The 23,300-nt window shown below is 46.9% G+C and overlaps 1 protein-coding gene across 5 annotated transcripts in view; it reads left to right on the forward strand.

The window, feature by feature from the left end:
• LOC121553781 (zinc finger MIZ domain-containing protein 1-like) overlaps positions 1-23,300 on the forward strand; it is a 184,979-nt gene that overhangs the window by 131,321 nt on the left and 30,358 nt on the right. For all 5 annotated transcript variants that reach the window (XM_045211570.1, XM_045211573.1, XM_045211572.1 and 2 more), the window contains 3 exons: positions 7,088-7,205; positions 10,246-10,359; positions 15,623-15,728. In XM_045211570.1, coding sequence (XP_045067505.1) covers positions 7,137-7,205; positions 10,246-10,359; positions 15,623-15,728 — 289 coding nt within the window. In that variant the 5' untranslated portion in view covers positions 7,088-7,136. The remainder of the gene's footprint in view (positions 1-7,087; positions 7,206-10,245; positions 10,360-15,622; positions 15,729-23,300) is intronic.

Consider the following 23,300-nt stretch of genomic DNA (forward strand, 5'->3'; position numbering starts at 1 on the left):
CTCACTCTCTCCTCTCTCTCTCCATTCTCTCTCTCTTTCCTCTCTCCTTTCTCCCCTCTGTCTCTCTCTCTCTCCTCTCTCCCCTCTCTCTCTCTGTCCTCTCTCCCTCCTCACCATGTGCAATGCCAAGCGTCGGCTGGAGTGGTGTAAAGCTCGCCACCATTGGACTCTGGAGCAGTGAAAATGCATTCGCTGGAGTGATGAATCATGCTTCACCATCTGGCAACCCGACAGACGAATCTGGGTTTGGCGGATGCCAGGAGAACGCTACCTGCCCCAATGCATAGTGCCAACTGTAAAGTTCGGTGGAGAAGCAATAATGGTCTGGGTCTGTTTTTCATGGTTCGGGCTAGGCACCTTAGTTCCAGTGAAGGGAAATCTTAAAGCTACAGCATACAATGACATTCTAGACAATTCTGTTCTTCCAACTTTGTGGCAACAGTTTGGGGATCATCAAGGATATCAACCACCCGAGCCACTGCCTGTTCACCCCGCTATCATCCAGAAGGCGAGTTCAGTACAGGTGCATCAAAGCTGGGACCGAGAGACTGAAAAACAGCTTCTATCTTAAGGCCATCAGACATTTAAATAGCCATCACTAGCACATGAGAGGCTGCTGCCTATAGACATAGACTAGAAATCACTGGCCACTTTAAGAAATGGAATACTAGTCATTTTAATAATGTTTACATATCTTGCATTACTCATCTCATATGTATATACTGTATTCTATACTATTCTACTGTATCTTAGTCCATGCGCTCTGTCATTGCTCGTCCATATATGTATATATTCTTAATTCCGTTCCTTACTTAGATTTGTGTGTATTGGGTATATGTTGTGAAATTGTTAGATATTATTTGTTAGATATTACTGCACTGTCAGAGCTAGAAGCACAAGCATTTCGCTCCACCCGCAATAACATTTGCTAAACACGTGTATGTGACCAATAACATTTGATTTGATTTGATGACAATGCCCCCGTGCACAAAGCGAGGTCCATACCGAAATGGTTTGTTGAGATCGGTGTGGAAGAACTTGACTGGCCTGCACAGAGCCCTGACCTCAACCCCATCGAACACATTTGGGATGTATTGGAACACCAACTGTGAGCCAGATCAGTGCCTGACCTCACTAATGCTCTTGTAGCTGAATGGAAGCAAGTCCCTGCAGCAATGTTCCAACATCTAGTGGAAAGCCTTCCCAGAAGAGTGGAGGCTGTTATAGCAGGAAAGGGGGGACCAACTCCATATTAATGCCCATGATTCGACGAATAGGTGTCCACATACTTTTGGTCTCACTCAGACTACTGAATAATGCAGTCACTCTGCCTGTTCACCCCGCTGTGGTCCTCTGTAGCTCAGCTGGTAGAGCACAGCGCTTGTAACGCCAAGGTAGTGGGTTCGATCCCCGGGACCACCCATACACAAAAAAAAAAATGTATGCACGCATGACTGTAAGTCGCTTTGGATAAAAGCGTCTGCTAAATGGCATATTATTATTATTATATTATTACTCTCACCATGCTAGCCAGACCAATGGGACTGTAGGAGTAGGAGTGCTGATCTAGGAACAGGTCCCCACCTGTTCATGTAATAGTATTCATTATGATCTATAAGGCAAAACAGTCTGGCCAAGACTGTCTTCTCTCACATTTACACTGCATTTGGAATAAGAAATCACTCACGCACATGTGTGTATGCGCATGCTCGTGTGCGTGTGTTTGTGTGTGATTATGAAGACATATCATTGCCTTGCCCTCTGCAGTGTTGCTGGCCTTGCTCCCCCCCGAGCTTTTATTTCAGAGCAGTAATTGTTTGCCCCACTACCCCTCAGGTTGTTGGGCTCATTGCAGGGTACATTGTGTGTGTGTTTGTAGTAGCTTCACCACAGTGCTGGTGTGGTTTTGTGGTTTGGTAAGTTATTATGATTCACCACGGCCTCCTGTCGCTTTTTAAGGCTTGTTAAATGCACAACATAATTCTCTGTGTGTGTGTGTGTGTGTGTGTGTGTGTGTAAGCCTTGCTTTGCACCGCTGGTAAGTGGAACTCGACATAGCTGATGAGGTTATTGAAGAGGCAATTCACCGGCAACTCCACACACATGCACACAAAGCCTGAAAACACATTTTGGGACTAAAACTATGTACCCTGCAAAACGCATTATTATCCACAATTCTAAATTAGTTTTCAATATTTCTTAATGAATTAATCGTCCTTGGAAATAAGTGGTGTAGCAGAGTAGCCCACCAACCTGTTTTATCATTACATCTCAGACAGACAGTGATGGAGGTCTCTGTTTCTGCTCTGACATCAGATAACATTAACTATTATTTCTCTGTGTTATTTTGATAGTGAGGACATGGATTAGCTAGCTGTGCTTTTCTCACAGGGATTTCCCAGTCCTTCCTAGCAGGAGAGAAAGAAAAGCATGGGAGAGAGGGAGGTGGAGGAGGAGAAGGGAGGGAGAAGAGAGGAGGAGAAGGGAGGGAGAAGAGATGAGAGGGGGAGAGGAAAGGGGGTTTAGAGAGAAGGACCATGCGTTAACCAGGACAGTGAGACAGAATGAATGAACATAACCTCCCTACTTCACAGAAACAGGATGCTACAACAAAGCTCCATCCCTTCCTGCCCTCCCTCTCTCCAGCCCTCCCTCCCTCCCTCCCTCCCTGTAGAACCATGTTTTCACCTCACTTGATTTCCCTCAGACGTGGAGGTTCCTGCTATAGAGATCACAAACAAAGGCATCGCCTACAGGGGGAGAGGGAGAGAAAGAGAGGGGGAGAGAGGTTGTGCAGAGAGAGGGGGGTTGAGCCGAGAGAAAGAGAGATAGGTTGAGGAGAGGGGGGTGGGTTAAGGAGAGGGTGGGGGGGGCTCAAGCCCTCTCCCTTTCTCTTTCCAATTCTCCCCATCCCGATCTCTCTTCCTGGTTCTGTAGTAGTAGTTAGAGGTCAGGTTAGGGTCGGAAGGGGAAACAGTTCATCAATAGCCACAAGGTCAGACAGTGGAGCATTGGTGGAGGGGTTAGAGGGCTAGAGAGTCAGTGTGCCCCTGCTAGTGGTGCACTGATCTACTGCAGGTCTGCCTGGCTGCAGGTCTGTTCCTGCAGGTTTCCTTCTTTTCAAGTCTGAAGGGCTGCATTGTGGGAGGAGTGTTGGCGGGTGCCCTACTAGTGGTCTACAGATCTGCAGGTCTAAGCTGCTGCGGTTCTGAGAGGCTGCGGTGCGGTGGGGGGGATTTGTAGCGCTAGTAAAGTCTTATGGGAGCCCTTAGTAGGCTGGAGACTGAGTGATGTTATGTGAGGAGGCTGGGAAGGACTGTAGTGGGAGAGAGTGGGGAGACGCCTGCTGGTCACTATCTGTAACTGCGGCCACCGCTGTCTGTTCTGAGGACACTTCTCCTTTGCCAATTTTGAAGCACTGATCAACTCCACTGCCCTTCCACAATATATTGTTGAATATACTGATGTGCTGATAGGACTACATACTATACTGTTGTGATTACAACAATGCTAATGTATGCTTTGCACGTTTACCTGACAAAGACACCGAGTACGGTTACATGCACACAATAGTTCGATTAACATTTTTACATGCTTTGCAAGAATTACGATTTCCCTAATAATTATTTTTACATGGACACATCTGAAATCAGGCTACCTGATGGCACTCTGGTAAAGGCAGACAATCTAAATAAACGTTCTACCACAGCGACCATGTTATTTTTGCGAAGCATATTTGATTCCGAGTTCGGACATATAACGTTTGTATATGAAAACTACTTCTAAACGCATGCATTCAATTGTTCCGAACTCACTTCACTCGCGCTAAAGAGGGAGGCTTGCTCGGGTGGTGCTAGCACGTGCAGATCATATACACCGCTGGAACGCCGATTAAGGTGTTTACATGTCCTAATAATTCGAAAGATTGTTCAGAAAACCAGCTGGTTTAATCAGCGTATGCTTACTTTGATTTTGACCTTACACCGATTAAGATAAGCAGAGTAAGGTGTTTACATGACTATTGCATAATCTGCCAACTGCCATAATCAGTTTAATATCTAATTATTACTGTGCATGTAAACGTGCTCACTGTTACAATAGATTATGTTGTGTTTTTTGGGATCATAATGAATCATGGCTCTGGTTTTCATATGTTTTGTCCAACATTTTCCCATGTCTTAAGCAAGTGATGTCTCAAAACAAATGCAATACTTTTAGTAGACAATGTTCTCTTTTGAGTAGACTATGTTCTCCTTTTAGTGGGTTATGTTCTCCTTTTAGTGGGTTATGTTCTACTTTTAGTGGGTTATATTCTCCTTTGAGAGGACTATATTCTCTTTTGGCTGGCTATATTCTCCTTTGAGTGGGCTATATTCTCCTTTGAGTGGGCTATATTCTCCTTTGAGTGGGTTATATTCTCCTTTGAGTGGGTTATATTCTCCTTTGAGTGGGTTATATTCTCCTTTGAGAGGACTATATTCTCTTTTGGCTGGCTATATTCTCCTTTGAGTATGCTATATTCCAGGTAATTCTACACCTGTAATCCCTAATCTCCTAGTATTAGTAATACATGCACTGTTTTACCTCAGATAAGTGTCCCTTTGAAGGTTTACCTTGGAGCTTAATGAAAGTGCTTCATTCCAACTCTATTACTTTCTGTGTGTGGGGGGGTTCTCCTCCCGAGCCTTGAATGCAATAAGATCCAGTCCCCAAAGCTCCTGAGCTGAGCACTGCTTTCTCCCCCTCTCTTTTCCTCTTTTCCTCCCTCACTTTCTCTCCCCTGCCACTCTCACCTTCTCTTCCACCCTTTGCCTTCTCTCTCCATCCTATCTTTCTTAGTCTGTTCTTCTTTCTGAGTCTTCCCATTCCATTTCCCCTCTCCCTTCTTTCCCTCTCTCGCTCTCCATTTCCCTCTCTCCCTCTCCGTTTCCCTCTACCCCTCTCCGTTTCCCACTCTCCCTCTCCATTTCCCTCTCTCCGTTTCCCCCTCTCCGTTTCCCCCTCTCCCTCTCCGTTTTCCTCTCTCCCTCTCAGTTTTCCTATCTCCCTCTCCATTTCCCTCACTCCCTCTCCGTTTCCCTATCTCCCTCTCCATTTCCCTCTCACCCTCTCCATTTCCCTCTTCCATTTCCCTCTCTCCGTTTCCCTCTCTCCCTCTGTTTCCCTCTCTCCCTCTCCATTTCCCTCTCCGTTTCCCCCTCTCCCTCTCCGTTTTCCTCCCTTCTTTTCCCTCTCTCCCTCTCCATTTCCCTATCTCCCGCTCCGTTTCCCTCTCTCCGTTTCCCCCTCTCCCTCTCCGTTTCCCTCTCTCCCTCTCCATTTCCCTCTCACCCTCTCATTTCCCTCTCTCCATTTCGCTCTCTCCGTTTCCCCCTCTCCCTCTCCGTTTCCCTCTCTCCCTCTCCATTTCCCTCTCACCCTCTCATTTCCCTCTCTCCATTTCGCTCTCTCCATTTCCCTCTCTCCCTCTCAGTTTCCCTCTCTCCCTCTCCATTTCCCTCTCCCGTCTCCCCCCATTCCTCTCTCCTTCTCAGCATGGTATCATAAACTTAAGCCTTTATCAGCTCTGAGCAGCACTGTAGAACCCTGGCTCCCCCAGTGCATCATGGGGGGGTTCTCTTGCCGTGTTCTTTGTATGGAGGAATTTGTAGCTGTGATGGAGATAAACGTATCATGATGGAGGGATGAGGGATGGAGGAGTGATTGATTTAACACCACTACACCTATTAATCCATCGTCTCCTTCTGAGCCGCACCGCCACATCAATTACAGAGGTAGAGAGGGAGGACAGCGGGGAGGGAGGGGGAGAGGGAAGAAGAGAAAGTGCGAGAGATGGAGGGGAAAAGGAGAGTGAGAGGGATGGAGAGAGAGAAATATGTATGAAGAGGGAGAGAGACGGGGACAGAGGGAATGAGAGAGGGAATGAGTGAGGGGAATATGAGAGCGAATGAGAGAGAGAGAATGAGAGAGGGAAAGAGAGAGTGAATGAGAGAGAATGTGAGAGGGAAGGAGAGAGAGAGAGAGAGAGAGGGAAAGAGAGAGTGAATGAGAGAGAGAGAATGAGAGAGGGAAAGAGAGAGAGAGAATGAGAGAGAGAGAATGAGAGAGGGAAAGAGAGAGTGAATGAGAGAGAGAGAATGAGAGAGGGAAAGAGAGAGAGGGAAAGAGAGAGAGAATGAGAGAGAGAGAATGAGAGAGGGAAAGAGAGAGTGAATGAGAGAGAGAGAATGAGAGAGGGAAAGAGAGAGAGGGAAAGAGAGAGAGAGAATGAGAGAGGGAGAATGAGAGAGAGAGAATGAGAGAGGGAAAGAGAGAGAGAGAATGAGAGAGAGAGAGAATGAGGGAGGGAAAGAGAGAGTGAATGAGAGAGAGAGAATGAGAGAGAGAGAATGAGAGAGGGAAAGAGAGAGAGAGAGAGGGGGATAGAAAGAGAAAGAGACACAGAGAGAGAGAAAGCATCAGAACGAGTGAAAGAGACAGAGAGAGGCTGTATTATCTGCTGTGAGGTGTAGCAGCACTAGTAAATCAGTATGGAGGGGCAGACAGGATTGATAACCTTAAACAGGAGGTGTGCTGCTGCCTGTCTGTCTTTTTACTGGGAGATAATGGGTACAGTGATGTCACCCAGGGCTTTGTGGGGGATCTCTCCCCCGCTGAGTGATGTGTAATTGGGGCCAGGAGTTTGTAGGATGAGCTGTTTCCGTAGGTGATGGCCAACGGCAATAAAAAAAAAAGTTAGATTATGTTCACGTAGGTGATGATCGTCATCATTAAAGTTGTTGTTTTCAACATAACTGGATTGCAGTGTAACATAAATCGAGTAATCAAGTAGCTACTTAGCACATTTTAGATTTGGTTCTGGGTTCCAAGATTACTTTTGTACTAACAATGTTATGTCTCTCTCTGTCTCAAGACATGTCCTAACCAAGCCGTATCTGTCTGTCTTTCCCTGTAAAGGACCTGTCCTAACCAAGCTGTATCTGTCTGTCTTTCCCTGTAAAGGATCTGTCCTAACCAAGCTGTATCTGTCTGTCTTTCCCTGTAAAGGATCTGTCCTAACCAAGCTATATCTCCCTTTGTCTTCCAGAGTGTTGATGGCGTCACATTAGGCTAGAGGACAGGAAGCAGTCATCAAGATGAACGCGTTGCCGTCAATGGATCGGCATATCCAGCAGACCAACGACAGGCTGCTGTGTATCAAACAGGTAAGAAACACAGATCTGCAAATGCACAGATGGGCTTAATGAGTAGATGCAAGGTGATTTGTAGATCAGTGAGATCGAACAGGTTGCCGTGTATCAAACAGGTGAGACAATAGCAACTAGCAACACCAAGGTCGTGGATTCAGATCCTGGAGGGATCAAATTCCCTCATTGTATGTATATTATTATCATCTCTGAGTTGTCTGCATGCTAAGTGGCATTGGCAGATCTTTAAAAAGAAGGATTGCTTGGATCCAAGGTGGCTGTTACAGTACAGTACAGTACTCATGTTGATCCTCTCGAATGCGACAAGGAGAGACTACTCCAGTCTACAGCTGCTCTCTCCACACACACACACCATACCGCCTTATATGGTAATCTGTTAGCCTACCCATTAGCTACAGCTACACAGACCAGGTTACACTGGGGCAGAGAGAGAGGAGAGGGAGAGACAGAGAGAGACGGAGAGAGGGATTCCGCCCTGTTAAGTGCATGAGACTGCTCTCTCTAACTTCTAACTGTCCCTTCCACATACTCTTTAGTTCATCTCTCTCTGCTTTAATCTCTTCCATTCTCTCTCCAACTCCTGTCTTCCTCTCCATTCCCTCTCTGATTCACTGGCGTCTTGTTCTGTAATGGATAGCTCTGCGCTGAGACCTAAGAGCGAGTGAGTACAGATCTCTGCCCGCATGCTGCCAGTGGGTTATTGTTTTGGTTTGGGGTCCTGGCAGAGGGCCAGTGGGCTGAGCTGTTTTCTGCTCAGGCAGGTATGAACAGCCTGATCCCCAGACAGGCCAGGGTAAACACGGACATTCAGTGGAGGACCAGGAGGCTTTGATGTCTGTCTGCATGTGAGGCTGCCTACACCTCTCTCTCTCTCTCTCAATTCAATTCAATTCAAAAAGCTTTATTGGCATGGGAAACATATGTTAACGTTGCCAAAGCAAGTGAAGTAGATAGTAAACAAAAGTCAAATAAACAATCAAAACATTACACTCATAAAAGTTTCAGAGGAATAGAGACATTTCAAATGTCATATTATGGCTATGTATAGTGTTATAACGATGTGCAAATAGTTAAAGTACAAAAGGGAAAATAAATCAACATAAATATGCGGCTCTCTCCCTCACTCCTACAACCGAACCCAACACAGCGGCTGTTTTCTCTATCTGTTGTCTACTGCCACTGTTTGCTCCTTGTCTCTCTAGAGCTGTTAATGTTAGATGGGCTGGTGATTAACTCTCTCTCTCTCCTATTTTCTCTCTATTTTGTGCCACCAAATTACTATCAAGTTAACTAGCTATCATGTCCCTTCAGATCAGCAAACACTCAAAGGTTAGGAGCTAATGGAAAGCGTGAGGGGCTTTCTTTGCACATTTTCTTTGTCCCAGTGAAAATGTAGACACAGAGAGTCTTCTTGGTGGCAGCTATGATCCCTCTCACACTGGAGATGTAGGCTATACGACTCACATCAACCAGCAATAATGTCATTATCCCACTCATCTAGCCATATCCCCTCCCTCCTCCTCCATCTCCCCTGCCTCTCCATCCCTCCATCTCCCCTTCCTCTCTCTCATCTCTGTCTCCCCTCCCACCTCATCTCTCCATCTCAATCATTTCTCTTTCATAGTCCACAGCTGCTTCCACAATCACCCATCTCCACATCACAAAATAGCAACTATTGAAGGCTCATCTCCTTCTCTCAGAGCTCATGATATCGCTGTCTGTTCTCACAGCTTTCCTCGCTTGGCGGACAGTCAGACAGACAGACAGACACATACATACACACACTCGCATTCAAGCGCACGCACGCACTCACACACACACATACACACACGCTCTCATAGGAGCTCTATTGTCAGCTTAATCCTCTCTTTCAGACCCTCACCTCGGCTGCCCTGTAAAGACAATACCTCTAACTGTGTCTGTGTCTGTGTCTGTGTGTGTGTCTGTGTCTGTGTGTGTGTGTCTCCTTTGCAAGGACGCACAGAAAAAGACGTTTCAGCCAGGATGAGGATAATACATGCTTTTAAGTGGGGCTCAATCTCCTCGGCTAGAACAAGCCAGCGCACACAGTCATTAACCTACTGAGCTGTGGAGAGGGAGAGAGAATGAGAGAGAGAGATGGAGAGAGAGAGGAGAGGTAGGGATGAAGAGGGAGAGAGAGGGGGAGAAATAGAGGAGAGGAAGGGATGGAGAGGGAGAGAGGGGGAGAGAGGGGAGAGGGAGAAAGAGAGGAGAGGTAGGGATGGAGAGGGAGAGAGGGGGAGAGAGGGAAAGAGAGGAGAGGTAGGGATGGAGAGGGGAGAGAGGGAAAGAGAGGAGAGGTAGGGATGGAGAGGGAGAGAGGGGGTGAGAGGGAAAGAGAGGAGAGGTAGGGATGGAGAGGGAGAGAGGGGGAGAGAGGGAAAGAGAGGAGAGGTAGGGATGGAGAGGGAGAGAGGGGAGAGAGGGAAAGCGAGGAGAGGTAGGGATGGAGAGGGAGAGAGGGGGAGAGAGGGGGAGAGAGGAAGAGGCCTAGTTTAATACCCGTCATTGTGCTCTTCAAGGCTGAGTAGACAGAGGGAGAGAACAGAATAAACTATTTCGGACCTCAGTGAGAGGAAAGAGGGAGAAAAGCTCCTCTGGTTAGCATAGCCCAGTAACTTAAGCTCGATGGCAGTCTCTTTTAGAGCGACAACTCCATTATGCCTTTAGCAGGCCAGGGCTGAGGAGAATAGGTTGAGAAGAGAAGGGGTTTATGCCTTGTATGTCTGCATGACCCTGTAAGGACCCTCGCTCCTTCCCGGCAATGCCCACTCAGGCTCTGCTGCATTGTGGGTATAGAACCTATACCCTGCTCAACAATACATCAAGGTCTGCTGGTAACGCCCTCACACTCACCCACCTAATCCTCTCCTCTATTCTCACCGTCCTCCTCTCCTCCTAAAAAAAAGCCCCATGTCTACATAATGATGACAATGCATCAAGATATGGTTTCAGCTACATTTATTATGAAGTGAGATATTTCTAACAGCCAGTTTTTCTCTTGTTTGTCCGACAGCACTTACAGAACCCGGCCAACTTCCACACGGCAGCGACAGAGCTGCTGGACTGGTGCGGAGACCCCCGAGCCTTCCAGAGACCCTTCGAACAAAGCCTCATGGGATGCCTAACGGTAAGAAGACCTCCGCTGACCATTTCAGCCAATCACAATTCTTCATTGCTACTATGAGCCAATCGCAGCCCTCTGTTGGTTGTATCAACCAATCACAGGTCTCCATTACGGCTACGAGTCATTTACAGCCCTCTGTTTGTTGTATCAGACAATCACAGGTCTCCATTACAGCTACGAGCCAATTACAGCCCTCCATTCGCTGTGTCAACCAATCACAGCCCTCAGTCATGGTTACTGTTACTGTTAGCGACGGTGAAGCAGCTGCTCAGGCCGTCAGGAGCCAGTGACAGAGGTTAAAGCCCCAGTCACGCTTCACTGTCTGTACACACACACGTGCTCACACCGTAGTCAGTGACCCCTGGCCGACCTCTCCTGTTCTAAAGCCTCTTCTTATTGATCTGGGCAGCAGGCCAGAGTCCTACAAATCTGCTGCAGGTGTGGGAGAACACGCACACACACACGCACAAACACATGGCTGCACGCACACAAATTGAGAGAGATTTTTTTTGACTGAATTTCTGAATGTTGCCTCCAACTGAAGGGATAGCATCTGTAGGCCTAGTGTGTGTAGTGTCAATGTTCATCATTCTGTAAGTCAGCATTAAAGCTTCTTAATGCTTCTGATAAAGAGACTACAGTATAGATTGTACACCCCTCTGAGTCCTCTAATAGCATGGGGTCTGTACCCCCTCTGAGTCCTCTAATAGTATGGGGTATGTACCCCCTCTGAGTCCTCTAATAGCATGGGGTCTGTACCCCCTCTGAGTCCTCTAATAGCATGTGGTCTGTACCCCCTCTGAGTCCTCTAATAGCATGGGGTCTGTACCCCCTCTGAGTCCTCTAATAGCATGTGGTCTGTACCCCCTCTGAGTCCTCTAATAGTATGGGGTCTGTACCCCCTCTGAGTCCTCTAATAGCATGGGGTCTGTACCCCCTCTGAGTCCTCTAATAGTATGGGGTCTGTACCCCCTCTGAGTCCTCTAATAGCATGTGGTCTGTACCCCCTCTGAGTCCTCTAATAGTATGGGGTCTGTACCCCCTCTGAGTCCTCTAATAGTATGGGGTCTGTACCCCCTCTGAGTCCTCTAATAGTATGGGGTCTGTACCCCCTCTGAGTCCTCTAATAGTATGGGGTCTGTACCCCCTCTGAGTCCTCTAATAGTATGGGGTCTGTACCCCCTCTGAGTCCTCTAATAGTATGGGGTCTGTACCCCCTCTGAGTCCTCTAATAGTATGGGGTCTGTACCCCCTCTGAGTCCTCTAATAGTATGGGGTCTGTACCCCCTCTGAGTCCTCTAATAGCATGTGGTCTGTACCCCCTCTGAGTCCTCTAATAGCATAGGGTCTGTACCCCCTCTGAGTCCTCTAATAGCATGGGGTCTGTACCCCCTCTGAGTCCTCTAATAGTATGGGGTCTGTACCCCCTCTGAGTCCTCTAATAGTATGGGGTCTGTACCCCCTCTGAGTCCTCTAATAGTATGGGGTCTGTACCCCTCTGAGTCCTCTAATAGCATGTGGTCTGTACCCCCTCTGAGTCCTCTAATAGCATGTGGTCTGTACCCCCTCTGAGTCCTCTAATAGCATAGGGTCTGTACCCCCTCTGAGTCCTCTAATAGTATGGGGTCTGTACCCCCTCTGAGTCCTCTAATAGTATGGGGTCTGTACCCCCTCTGAGTCCTCTAATAGCATGTGGTCTGTACCCCCTCTGAGTCCTCTAATAGCATGTGGTCTGTACCCCCTCTGAGTCCTCTAATAGCATGGGGTCTGTACCCCCTCTGAGTCCTCTAATAGCATGGGGTCTGTACCCCCTCTGAGTCCTCTAATAGTATGGGGTCTGTACCCCCTCTGAGTCCTCTAATAGTATGGGGTCTGTACCCCTCTGAGTCCTCTAATAGTATGGGGTCTGTACCCCTCGGAGTCCTCTAATAGTATGGGGTCTGTACCCCTCTGAGTCCTCTAATAGTATGGGGTCTGTACCCCTCTGAGTCCTCTAATAGTATGGGGGTCTGTACCCCCTCTGAGTCCTCTAATAGTATGGGGTCTGTACCCCTCTGAGTCCTCTAATAGTATGGGGTCTGTACCCCCTCTGAGTCCTCTAATAGTATGGGGTCTGTACCCCTCTGAGTCCTCTAATAGTATGGGGTCTGTACCCCCTCTGAGTCCTCTAATAGTATGGGCTCTGTACCCCCTCTGAGTCCTCTAATAGTATGGGGTCTGTACCCCCTCTGAGTACTCTAATAGCATGTGGTCTGTACCCCCTCTGAGTCCTCTAATAGCATAGGGTCTGTACCCCCTCTGAGTCCTCTAATAGCATGGGGTCTGTACCCCCTCTGAGTCCTCTAATAGTATGGGGTCTGTACCCCTCTGAGTCCTCTAATAGTATGGGGTCTGTCCCCCTCTGAGTCCTCTAATAGCATGGGGTCTGTACCCCCTCTGAGTCCTCTAATAGTATGGGGTCTGTACCCCCTCTGAGTCCTCTAATAGTATGGGGTCTGTACCCCCTCTGAGTCCTCTAATAGCATGGGGTCTGTACCCCCTCTGAGTCCTCTAATAGTATGGGGTCTGTACCCCTCTGAGTCCTCTAATAGTATGGGGTCTGTAACCCTCTGAGTCCTCTAATAGCATGTGGTCTGTACCCCCTCTGAGTCCTCTAATAGCATGTGGTCTGTACCCCCTCTGAGTCCTCTAATAGCATAGGGTCTGTACCCCCTCTGAGTCCTCTAATAGTATGGGGTCTGTACCCCCTCTGAGTCCTCTAATAGCATAGGGTCTTCTCATCATCTAAATGGTTTAATCAGAGACATTCATACATTGGTTTTTAATAACTCTCAAAGAAAAGGATGACTTGTGTTACAGTGGCTTTGCTTACAGCCTACTACTGTACTGGCTGTGGTTTTGTATTGTCTGTGATTGTTAACTGGTTGAATAGATATATTGGACGGTTAATAAGAGCGAAGCTATAGATCACCTAGCCCTAGACCACCTAGTTTGAAGCTAGTCATGTCAGTGAGTCATCAGAGAGAGACAGTGGATGAGTGAATGCTTAGAGAACACACACACTCATCTTATTGTGTGCAAATGCAACAGACTAGAATATCAGACACACACACACACTTCCTGTTTGATGTCTCTTTCACTCATTGAAAAATCACCTTCACTCTAAACAGGACTCATTAGTCTAGGTTGACTGGATGATTAAGGTTAGCAAATATGTGCAGAGCTTTGCTCGAATCAATCTCCCTGAACACATCTTAGGACAGTGTTTTACTAGGACAGTGGTTTTGCGGAAGCAGTCTTACAACAAAATCTGTGAGTTAACTAAATCTTCCGATAAGACTGTCGTTTTTGACAGATGCTCAAACAATGTTCCTGCCGATCTTTTAATTTCCTGTGTGTGTGTGTGTGTGTGTGTGTGTGTGTGTGTGTGTGTTTGTGCATAATCTCATTCTGGGAACCCAGAGCCAAATATCATATTATTTAATAACAGAACATCAGTGTTACAAGGTTAGTGGGACACAATCATATCCCAGTTTAGCGGGCATAAGATAACGGTTTGGAGAGTCAGTCTACTATATATCGTGCTTTCATGATAAATGTCAGACATGGCACTAAAATGTACTGAAGCTGACTGTAAGCTTCTGAAATATGCACATAGAGATGTCCAAAAACCGACCTACTTTGCTGTACGCTATACAGTATACAGTATCTGAGTTCACAGGAGAGGAGACGAGGCTGTCAATGAGAGCAGAGCATATGTCATATTTTATATTCCTCAGTACTAATGTTCTAAAGCCCAGAGACTACAGGGATGACTTCCATATGCAGGGCTAGACCTACTACCTGCTACTGCCCACAGGGAGGGAGCATGTGTGAATGCGCGCGCTTGCACATATGCCTATTATTGCTAGTCAAAGGAGTACTGTACTAATATTGATCAATACCCCACTTGGAATGAAATATCAACACCACTTGAATACTGGCAGTTTCATTGCTGTTGTTAATGTTTTTGCATATATTATTTATTCCTGTAGAATCTAGATACATATTTCATTGCACTGCTTTAGAAAGTAAAGACTTGTCCAAATTGCCTTTTATATAACTAGGGTCTTCAGAGATATTTCCTGCATAAGGATAGAGTGGGACATTGGAGAAGTTAGTCACTAAGGCACCCATGTATTATAAGTGAGTCCCAAATGGCACAATTCCCTTTATAGTGCACTACCTTTGACCAGGGTCCATAGGTCTCTAGTAAAACATTTTGCACTTTATACTGAATAAGGTGTCATTTAGGATGTGCATTACCTGGCCCGCTAGTGTCTCTTAGATCTGAAATATTTAACAGCCCAAAAAGTAACAGTTTTGAATAGTTAATTTGCGTCCACACAAATATCCACTCTGAATATGTTGATAAATACTTACTGAGTTGATCATGCTATGTTGACTCACTGAGTAGGGGAGTGTTCTGGTTACTGCTGGGGTCAGCAGAAAGCCTAGCGGTTAGCTAGTAACCCGAAAGGTCGCTAGTCCGAATCCCTGAGCCGACAAGGTGAAAGAATCTGTCGATGTGCCCTTGAGCAAGGCACTTAACCTATGCTCCAGGGTCGCTGTTGATAATGGCTGACCCTGGCTGTGACCCCACTCTTTCACATGTGTGAAATAGGACAAATAAGCACCACCATGTTGTTATTAGTATTATTATGACCTATTGATTGTTCTCTTCCTTTCTCACTCCTTTTTCTTCCCCCCCAACCTCCCCCCTCCCTAACCTCCCCTCTCTCCATCCCTCCCCTTCCCTCTCTCCATCCCTCCGCTCCCCTCCCCTCTCTCCATCCCTCCGCTCCCCTCCCCTCTCTCTCGCTCCCTCCTCCCTCCCTCCCTCCCTCCCTCCTCCCTCCCTCCTCCTCCCTCCCTCCCTCCCTCCCTCCCTCCCTCCCTCCCTCCCTCCCTCCCTCCCTGCCCTCTCTCTCCTCCCTACCTCTCCCCCTCCCTCCCTCCCTGCCTCTCTCTCCCTCCCTACCTCTCCCCTCCCTCCCTACCTCTCCCCCTCCCTCCCTCCCTACCTCTCCCCCTCCCTCCCTCCCTACCTCTCCCCCTCCCTCCCTCCCCTCCCCTCTCTCTCCCTCCCTCCCTACCTCTCCCCCTCTCTCCCTCCCCTCTCTCCCCCCTCCCTCCCCCTCTCTCTACCTCCCTACCTCTCCCCTCCCTAACCTCCCCTCTCTCCACCCCCCTCCCTCCCTCTCTCTCACTCCCTCCCTACCTCTAGGTGGTGAGTCGTGTGGCAGCCCAACAAGGCTTTGACTTGGACCTAGGCTACAGGCTGCTGGCTGTGTGTGCTGCTAACAGAGACAAATTTACACCCAAGTCTGCAGGTAAGAGACACCATCATCACTGACTAACTACCAGGGTCATGTTCATTAGGGCACACAATTGAAAACGAAAATGAGCATTTGTTATTGGACAAATCCAGGTAGTCCCGTCCTGTTGCAATTTGTTTTTTTCCGCTTGGTGCCAAATGAACACCACCCAGGTGAAACAGGATTGTAAAATAAAGTGTTACCCGTCTCATGATGAAGTGCAGGCTAGGAACTCACAGTATGTGACAGAACTACTGTTGAACTCCGCTGCCCAATGTTTTAACATTTCAGGAGGCCGTTTTGTGTGTATTCTCAGTCTGAGTTGATAACATGATTGTTGTAGCTAGAAGGTTGTCTGATCACATCCTGGTCACAGACATGGGATGCATCCCAAATGGCACTGTATTTTCATATAGTGCACAAATTTTAACCAGATCACTAAGGGGCCCTGGTCAAAACTAGTCCACTATATAGGGAATAGGGTGCCATTTGGAACTCAACCACGGTCATGTTTCAGGGCTTCTGTGGTTTTCTTCATTTCTGTCTTCCATTGAGAAGAGCTGTCCGGATGGCAGGCATTCTCACAGAAAACCGTCAACTCAGCAGTCTCTGAACACACGAACACTCACGTACGCACATACACACACACATATAAACATTCACACACACGGGCACACGGTCACACACATATACACACACACACACACACAACATACACACACACTACAGTAATGCTGTCCTCAGACACTTTGCCTTTCAAAATCGAATTCCTCCGATCCATACCGAACTGTACCCCAGAGTGCCCATTTGTCTGAGTGAAATCTGGACAGGCAGGGGCGAGGGGGAGAGAGTGCGATGGATGGATCGATGTTTGGAGTGGTAGAGAGGTGTGGAGAAACGCCTGACAAAGCCACAACAGGTCAGAATAAAGATAAAGGGATGTTTGAAAGAACTTTGGGTAACCATGGTTACCTCAAACGTTTTGTGGTTCTAATGGAATGTGATTGGCTTGTTTTTGTGGTAAATATTTGGGAGTTGATTTCCAGTATGTTGGAACCAATACACACAACAGAATGACATTTCTCAATTTCATCTCTCATCCGCCTCTGTGCTCATCCTTAGAGAACATTTTCAAAATCAACTGTATCTCATCTTGAAAAACTACCTTTACTTTGTGGTTGATCCTCCTATTAGAAGGACCCAAACAGACAGACAGACAGACAGACATACCTTCCCCCTGTTTCTGTATTGATGGTATAATGTGATTGTCATCCAGGGCTCAGGTTGGACTGTGTGGTCTATAGTTAGAATCATCTCCAGGCCTTGTGATGGCTCTGGGATCTAATAAAGAGAGTCTGGCCTTGACCTGGGCCTGATGCATCCCAAATGGCACCCTATTCCCTATGGGCCCTGGTCAAAAGAATTGGACTACGAAGGGAATATGGTGCCATTTGGGACGCAGCCTTAGAATGGGTTTCAGGGGAAGGGAAGCTTATAACTGATGGAGACAAATGGGATATGTACTGAAGGGAATTATAGATAGATGGGAGGGAGGGAGAGGGAGAGGGAGAGGGAGAGGGAGAGGGAGAGGGAGAGGGAGAGAGAGAGAGAGAGAGAGAGAGAGAGAGAGAGAGAGAGAGAGAGAGAGAGAGAGAGAGAGAGAGATGGGACTCAGACTGGTCTCACTCAGCCAGCCAACATTCGTCTTACCTCGGGACGCAAGGACGTCTGTCTGAGGAACCAGACATGAGGGCGACAGACGCAGAACACACACAGATACTCTTAAGGCCACTATGTGAGGATGGAAGAGATGATGCACCAGCCCGACCTGTATGTGTGTGTCTCCGCGCGCATAAAGTGCAGCCCCAGCACAATCCCCTGACAGCCAGGTTGGCGATAGAGGGCCCCACATCTGACACATGAGAGCCCAGACAGAGAGCAGGAGTCTGGAATCAACTCTGGCCATCTCTGGGGAGGGGAGGACAAGCCTGGTTCTCCATCCTCCAGCTCCACTCTGTATGCTGATCAATGACAGGACGGTTATTACAGCGGAGATGTTAAAATGGACATAAATTGTCTGCACACTTATAGGCCAAGTATTAATACAAATGCCAGATATTTAAACAAATGTTAACTTTACCTCTATTAGTATTGGCTGTATTATGCTACAGGATACATAGGGGTCTGCATGTTTTACCATGCAATACGCTTCAGCAGAGATTTGGATTGTGATTTGCATTGCTTTCAGTGTGAGGTTACCTTATTGTAGCCCATCTAGCAAGAACTAGCTAGCAGTCTGAAATGCAAGATCCTCCTACAGTTAGCCACTAGCTGTTGCTATGGCAGCATTACTATCTGCAGTTAGCCATTAGCTGATAGCCGCTAGCAGTTGCTGTATCGGGGATTACCCAGCTGTAGCTAGCCATTAGCCGTTGCTGTGGATTACCTGCAGACTGTTTATGGTGCGCTTAGCAACGTCCCTGATATTGGTTACAAAGACCAGAGCTAACCCTAATCCCATTCCTCACATCTGACAGACTCATTTTCTAGCTAGTTATAGCTTTCCATGCAAATAAATACAAAGTTATTGACTAATGACAACACTGTTTCGCAAAAGAGAAGTATTTGATTGATTTCACTCGTTCAGGGATTGAATTTGAATCGACTACATGATCTTATTCGCATCGATACCACAACAAACTTTCTCATGGGTTTAGGGAAGTAGTAGACAATATGGAGTGCGCAAGAGACTGCATGACAAAGACAAGTGTGCAGCCAAAGTTTCAGTTCCTGCATACAGTAGCTTGATATTGCAGTCTGCAGCCAAATTAGCAAAGAACAGCAATGCTACATATTGCTACTTTCTTTTACCCTCTGACAAATGTGACACTACTCAGAGATAGATCTACACATACAATTGAGTGACCGTATAAAGCACTGAAGTGAGAGAGAGGATAGCTCTCTGCTGCTTGTCACAAATATATCACTGTCGTCTCTACACTGGCTACCATATTGGTGACTGATTGCTCTCAGTTTTGTGTCAGACATACTGTAGTGAAATAGAGGGTTGGGAAAATATATAACTTGGGACAAGGGAGAGAAGGTTGTCCAAGCTGTATTGGTTTGAAGTGGATGGGAGAAGGAGAAAGTATAACTCTCCTAGAGAGGTAGAGAGAGAGTGTACATTAACTTGGTTGTGAAATAGGGGGAAAGAGAGAGAGTTAGCTGGGTTATGCTGGTTTGGAGTGGAGAGGGAGAAGGGAGAAGACTGTTATGAAGTTGGAGCAGGACAGAGAGAGAGTTGGCCAGGGTTCTGTGTTGGTTGGGAGAGTCCCTCCACTGACGTCCCCCTCTCTGATCTCAGACGTAAAGAATGTTAGGCAGGCCAGGCAGGGCTGTGGAGTGCTGCCAGCACTAAATCAACATAGTATGTTCACTGGGCAATCTGCTGTCGCACGTCAAGGAAAGCAACCAATCCAGCGTGTCAACAGTAACAGATCGCTTCCAGTGTGAGGCAGGTTGTAACTCACACATAACACACATTCTATGTAAACACACACACATACACTGTATATACAAAAGTATGTGGACACCCCTTCAAGTTAGTGGATTCGGCTATTTCAGCCACACCCGTTGCTGACAGGTGTATAAAATCGAGCACACAACCATGCAATCTCCATAGACAAACATTGGCAGTAGAATGGCCCTACTGAAGAGCTCAGTGACTTTCAACGTGGCACCGTCATAGGATGCCACCTTTCCAACAAGTCAGTTGGTCAGATTTCTGCCCTGCTAGAGCTGCCCCGGTCAACTGTAAGTGCTGTTATTGTGAAGTGGAAACGTCTAGGAGCAACAACGGCTCAACCGTGAAGTGGTAGGCCACACAAGCTCTCAGAACGGGACCGCCGAGTGCTGAAGCGCGTAGCGTGTAAAAATCGTCTGTCCTCGGTTGCAACACTCACTACCGAGTTCCAAACTTCCACTTTAAGCAACGTCAGCAAGAGAACTGTTCGTCGGGAGCTTAATGAAATGGATTTCCATGGCCGAGCAGCTGCACACAAACCTAAGATTACCATGCGCAATACCACGCGTCGGCTGGAGTGGTGTAAAGCTCGCCACCATTTGACTCTGGAGCAGTGGAAACGCGTTCTCTGGAGTGATGAATCACGCTTCACCATCTGGCAGTACGACGGACTAATCTGGGTTTGGCGGATGCCAGGAGAACGCTACCTGCCCCAATGCATAGTGCCAACTGTAAAGTTGAGAAAAGAAAATCCAGAAAATCACATTGTAGGATTTTTTATGAATTTATTAGCAAATTATGGTGGAAAATAAGTATTTGGTCACCTACAAACAAGCAAGATTTCTGGCTCTCACAGACCTGTAACTTCTTCTTTAAGAGGCTCCTCTGTCCTCCACTGTTACCTGTATTAATGGCACCTGTTTGAACTTGTTATCAGTATAAAAGACACCTGTCCACAACCTCAAACAGTCACACTCCAAACTCCACTATGGCCAAGACCAAAGAGCTGTCAAAGGACACCAGAAACAAAATTGTAGACCTGCACCAGGCTGGGAAGACTGAATCTGCAATAGGTAAGCAGCTTGGTTTGAAGAAATCAACTGTGGGAGCAATTATTAGGAAATGGAAGACATACAAGACCACTGATAATCTCCCTCGATCTGGGGCTCCACGCAAGATCTCACCCCGTGGAGTCAAAATGATCACAAGCAAAAATCCCAGAACCACACGGGGGGACCTAGTGAATGACCTGCAGAGAGCTGGGACCAAAGTAACAAAGCCTACCATCAGTAACACACTACGCCGCCAGGGACTCAAATCATGCAGTGCCAGACGTGTCCCCCTGCTTAAGCCAGTACATGTCCAGGCCCGTCTGAAGTTTGCTAGAGTGCATTTGGATGATCCAGAAGAGGATTGGGAGAATCTCATATGGTCAGATAAAACCAAAATAGAACTTTTTGGTAAAAACTAAACTCGTCATGTTTGGAGGACAAAGAATGCTGAGTTGCATCCAAAGAACACCATACCTACTGTGAAGCATGGGGGTGGAAACATCATGCTTTGGGGCTGTTTTTCTGCAAAGGGACCAGGACGACTGATCCATGTAAAGGAAAGAATGAATGGGGCCATGTATCGTGAGATTTTGAGTGAAAACCTCCTTCCATCAGCAAGGGCATTGAAGATGAAACGTGGCTGGGTCTTTCAGCATGACAATGATCCCAAACACACCGCCGGGCAACGAAGGAGTGGCTTCGTAAGAGGAATTTCAAGGTCCTGGAGTGGCCTAGCCAGTCTCCAGATCTCAACCCCATAGAAAATCTTTGGAGGGAGTTGAAAGTCTGTGTTGCCCAGCGACAGCCCCAAAACATCACTGCTCTAGAGGGAGATCTGCATGGAGGAATGGGCCAAAATACCAGCAACAGTGTGTGAAAACCTTGTGAAGACTTACAGAAAACGTTTGACCTGTGTCATTGCCAACAAAGGGTATATAACAAAGTATTGAGAAACTTTTGTTATTGACCAAATACTTATTTTCCACCATCATTTGCAAATAAATTCATTAAAAATCCTACAATGTGATTTTCTGGATTTTTTTTCCTCATTTTGTCTGTCATAGTTGACGTGTACCTATGATGAAAATTACAGGCCTCTCTCATCTTTTTAAGTGGGAGAACTTGCACAATTGGTGGCTGACTAAATACACTCTCTCTCTCTCTCTCTCATCCTCTCTCTCTCTTTAGCCCCGGTAAGTTATCTTTTCCCTGTAGCTGCGTAAGGCAAACTGGTAGTTTCTCCTTTGTTACTGACCCAATCAACCTTCCAGACTATTTAATTACTGCTGAGAGAGAGCGAGAGAGGGAGAGAGAGAGGTCCTACAACTGCATTATTAACAGGATGCTGCTATACGACTATGTATAGCGTGTGTATATGTCTGTAAGAGGTTTCCTCTAATGCTAAGACACAGATAGAACAATGAGAGGCTGAGCTTTGCCTCCTTAGATGATGATGATGATGAAATCTCTTTGCAACATAAAAGTACCGTTAACATTTTTCAAACTAGTAAAACCCCTGAATCAGATAAGTGTACGCAGGAAAATATACTTATTTAAGGTGATTATGATGATGTTATGATTTTTACCATTAGGTGATTCATTGGTTCACATTTACAGTGACATGTAAAAAGTCATTTAGCTAATGTCAAAGCTGAATTCCAGTAGAACAGTGCTGACTTGGTCGGTCTCTTTTGTGGAGGAAAAGTGCAAAGGGGGGATATCACAGCATTTACACCTTCAGTGCAGATGTTGCACTTTTCACACAGTGCTTTACAGTGAAATGCTGCATCAGACCTCTGTGTGTCAATTATGGTGCTCTGTAGGCCTGCTTGCCCCTCTCTCTCTCTCTCTCTCTCTCTCTCTCTCTCTCTCTCTCTCTCTTTTTCCCTCTCTCTCCCTCTCTCTCTCTTTCTTTCTCTCTCTTTCTCTCTGTCTCTGATGTGCTGGCCTTTGGCCAGGTTACAGTCTGTCTAGCATGTTAGGTCCCACCCACTTCTGCAATTCAGTAATGTGAGCTGGCTGCATTTTTGTCGCCTTCCCCCTCTAGGCAAGTGTCAGTGCTGCTGCCTGTGTGTGTGAGATAGAGAGTGTGTGTGTGTGTGTGTATACGCTTCAGGGGGCAGTGCAATGGATCACTAGCAAATAAAACAGGAGGCATCAATAACAGCACCACACAACATAGGTGAGGAGGAGTTGTATCTCTCTCTCTATCTCCCTCCCTGTTTATATCCCTCTCTGACTCCCTTCCCTCCCTCTCTCCTTTCCTCCCTCCCTGCATCCTGTCATCTGTGGAGTGAGTTGGAGCTGATAGCAGGTACAGCTGGAGGCAGGAACCCATTATTACTGAGCGATCTCTCTGATTGGCTGAGCCGACGAGACCGGGAGACTGCTTCTGAATAATAGAAGAGCGTTGGAGAAAGAGAAAGAGAAAGAGAGAGAGAGAGAGAGAGAGAGAGAGAGAGAGAGAGAGAGAGAGAGAGAGAGAGAGAGAGAGAGAGAGAGAGAGAGAGAGAGAGAGAGAGAGAGAGAGAGAGAGAGAGAGAGAGAGAGAGAGAGAGAGAGAGAGAGAGAGAGAGAGAGAGAGAGAGAGAGAGAGAGAGAGAGAGAGAGAGAGAGAGAGAGAGAGAGAGAGAGAGAGAGAGAGAGAGAGAGAGAGAGGGGTAAGGGCACAGGAAAGAGAGATAAAAGAAGGGAGGAATAAGTGAAAGCTTTGCCACTGGCCTAGTGTTGTTCTGACATCAGAGCTTTCTCTCTCTACCTGTGCTATGAGAACAATGGGATGAGACACACTGAGACTTTGCTTGACTCTGGGTAAGTCTGAGAGCAGTGTGTGTGCGCCTGCGTGTGTGAATGTGTGGCCATGTCCTTGCATTCTAAATATTAGGCATTTTATGTATGCGAAAAAAGTATGTTTTATAGTTTACAAATTGAGGATGCTTTAAATTTTACAAATTGAGGATGCTTTAAATGCCAGGATGTCATACTTATTTAGACTTTTAATCTAGTAGAATT

The sequence above is a fragment of the Coregonus clupeaformis genome, chromosome 37 (assembly GCF_020615455.1).
Source record: "Coregonus clupeaformis isolate EN_2021a chromosome 37, ASM2061545v1, whole genome shotgun sequence".
In the NCBI taxonomy this organism is placed as follows: Eukaryota; Metazoa; Chordata; class Actinopteri; order Salmoniformes; family Salmonidae; genus Coregonus; species Coregonus clupeaformis.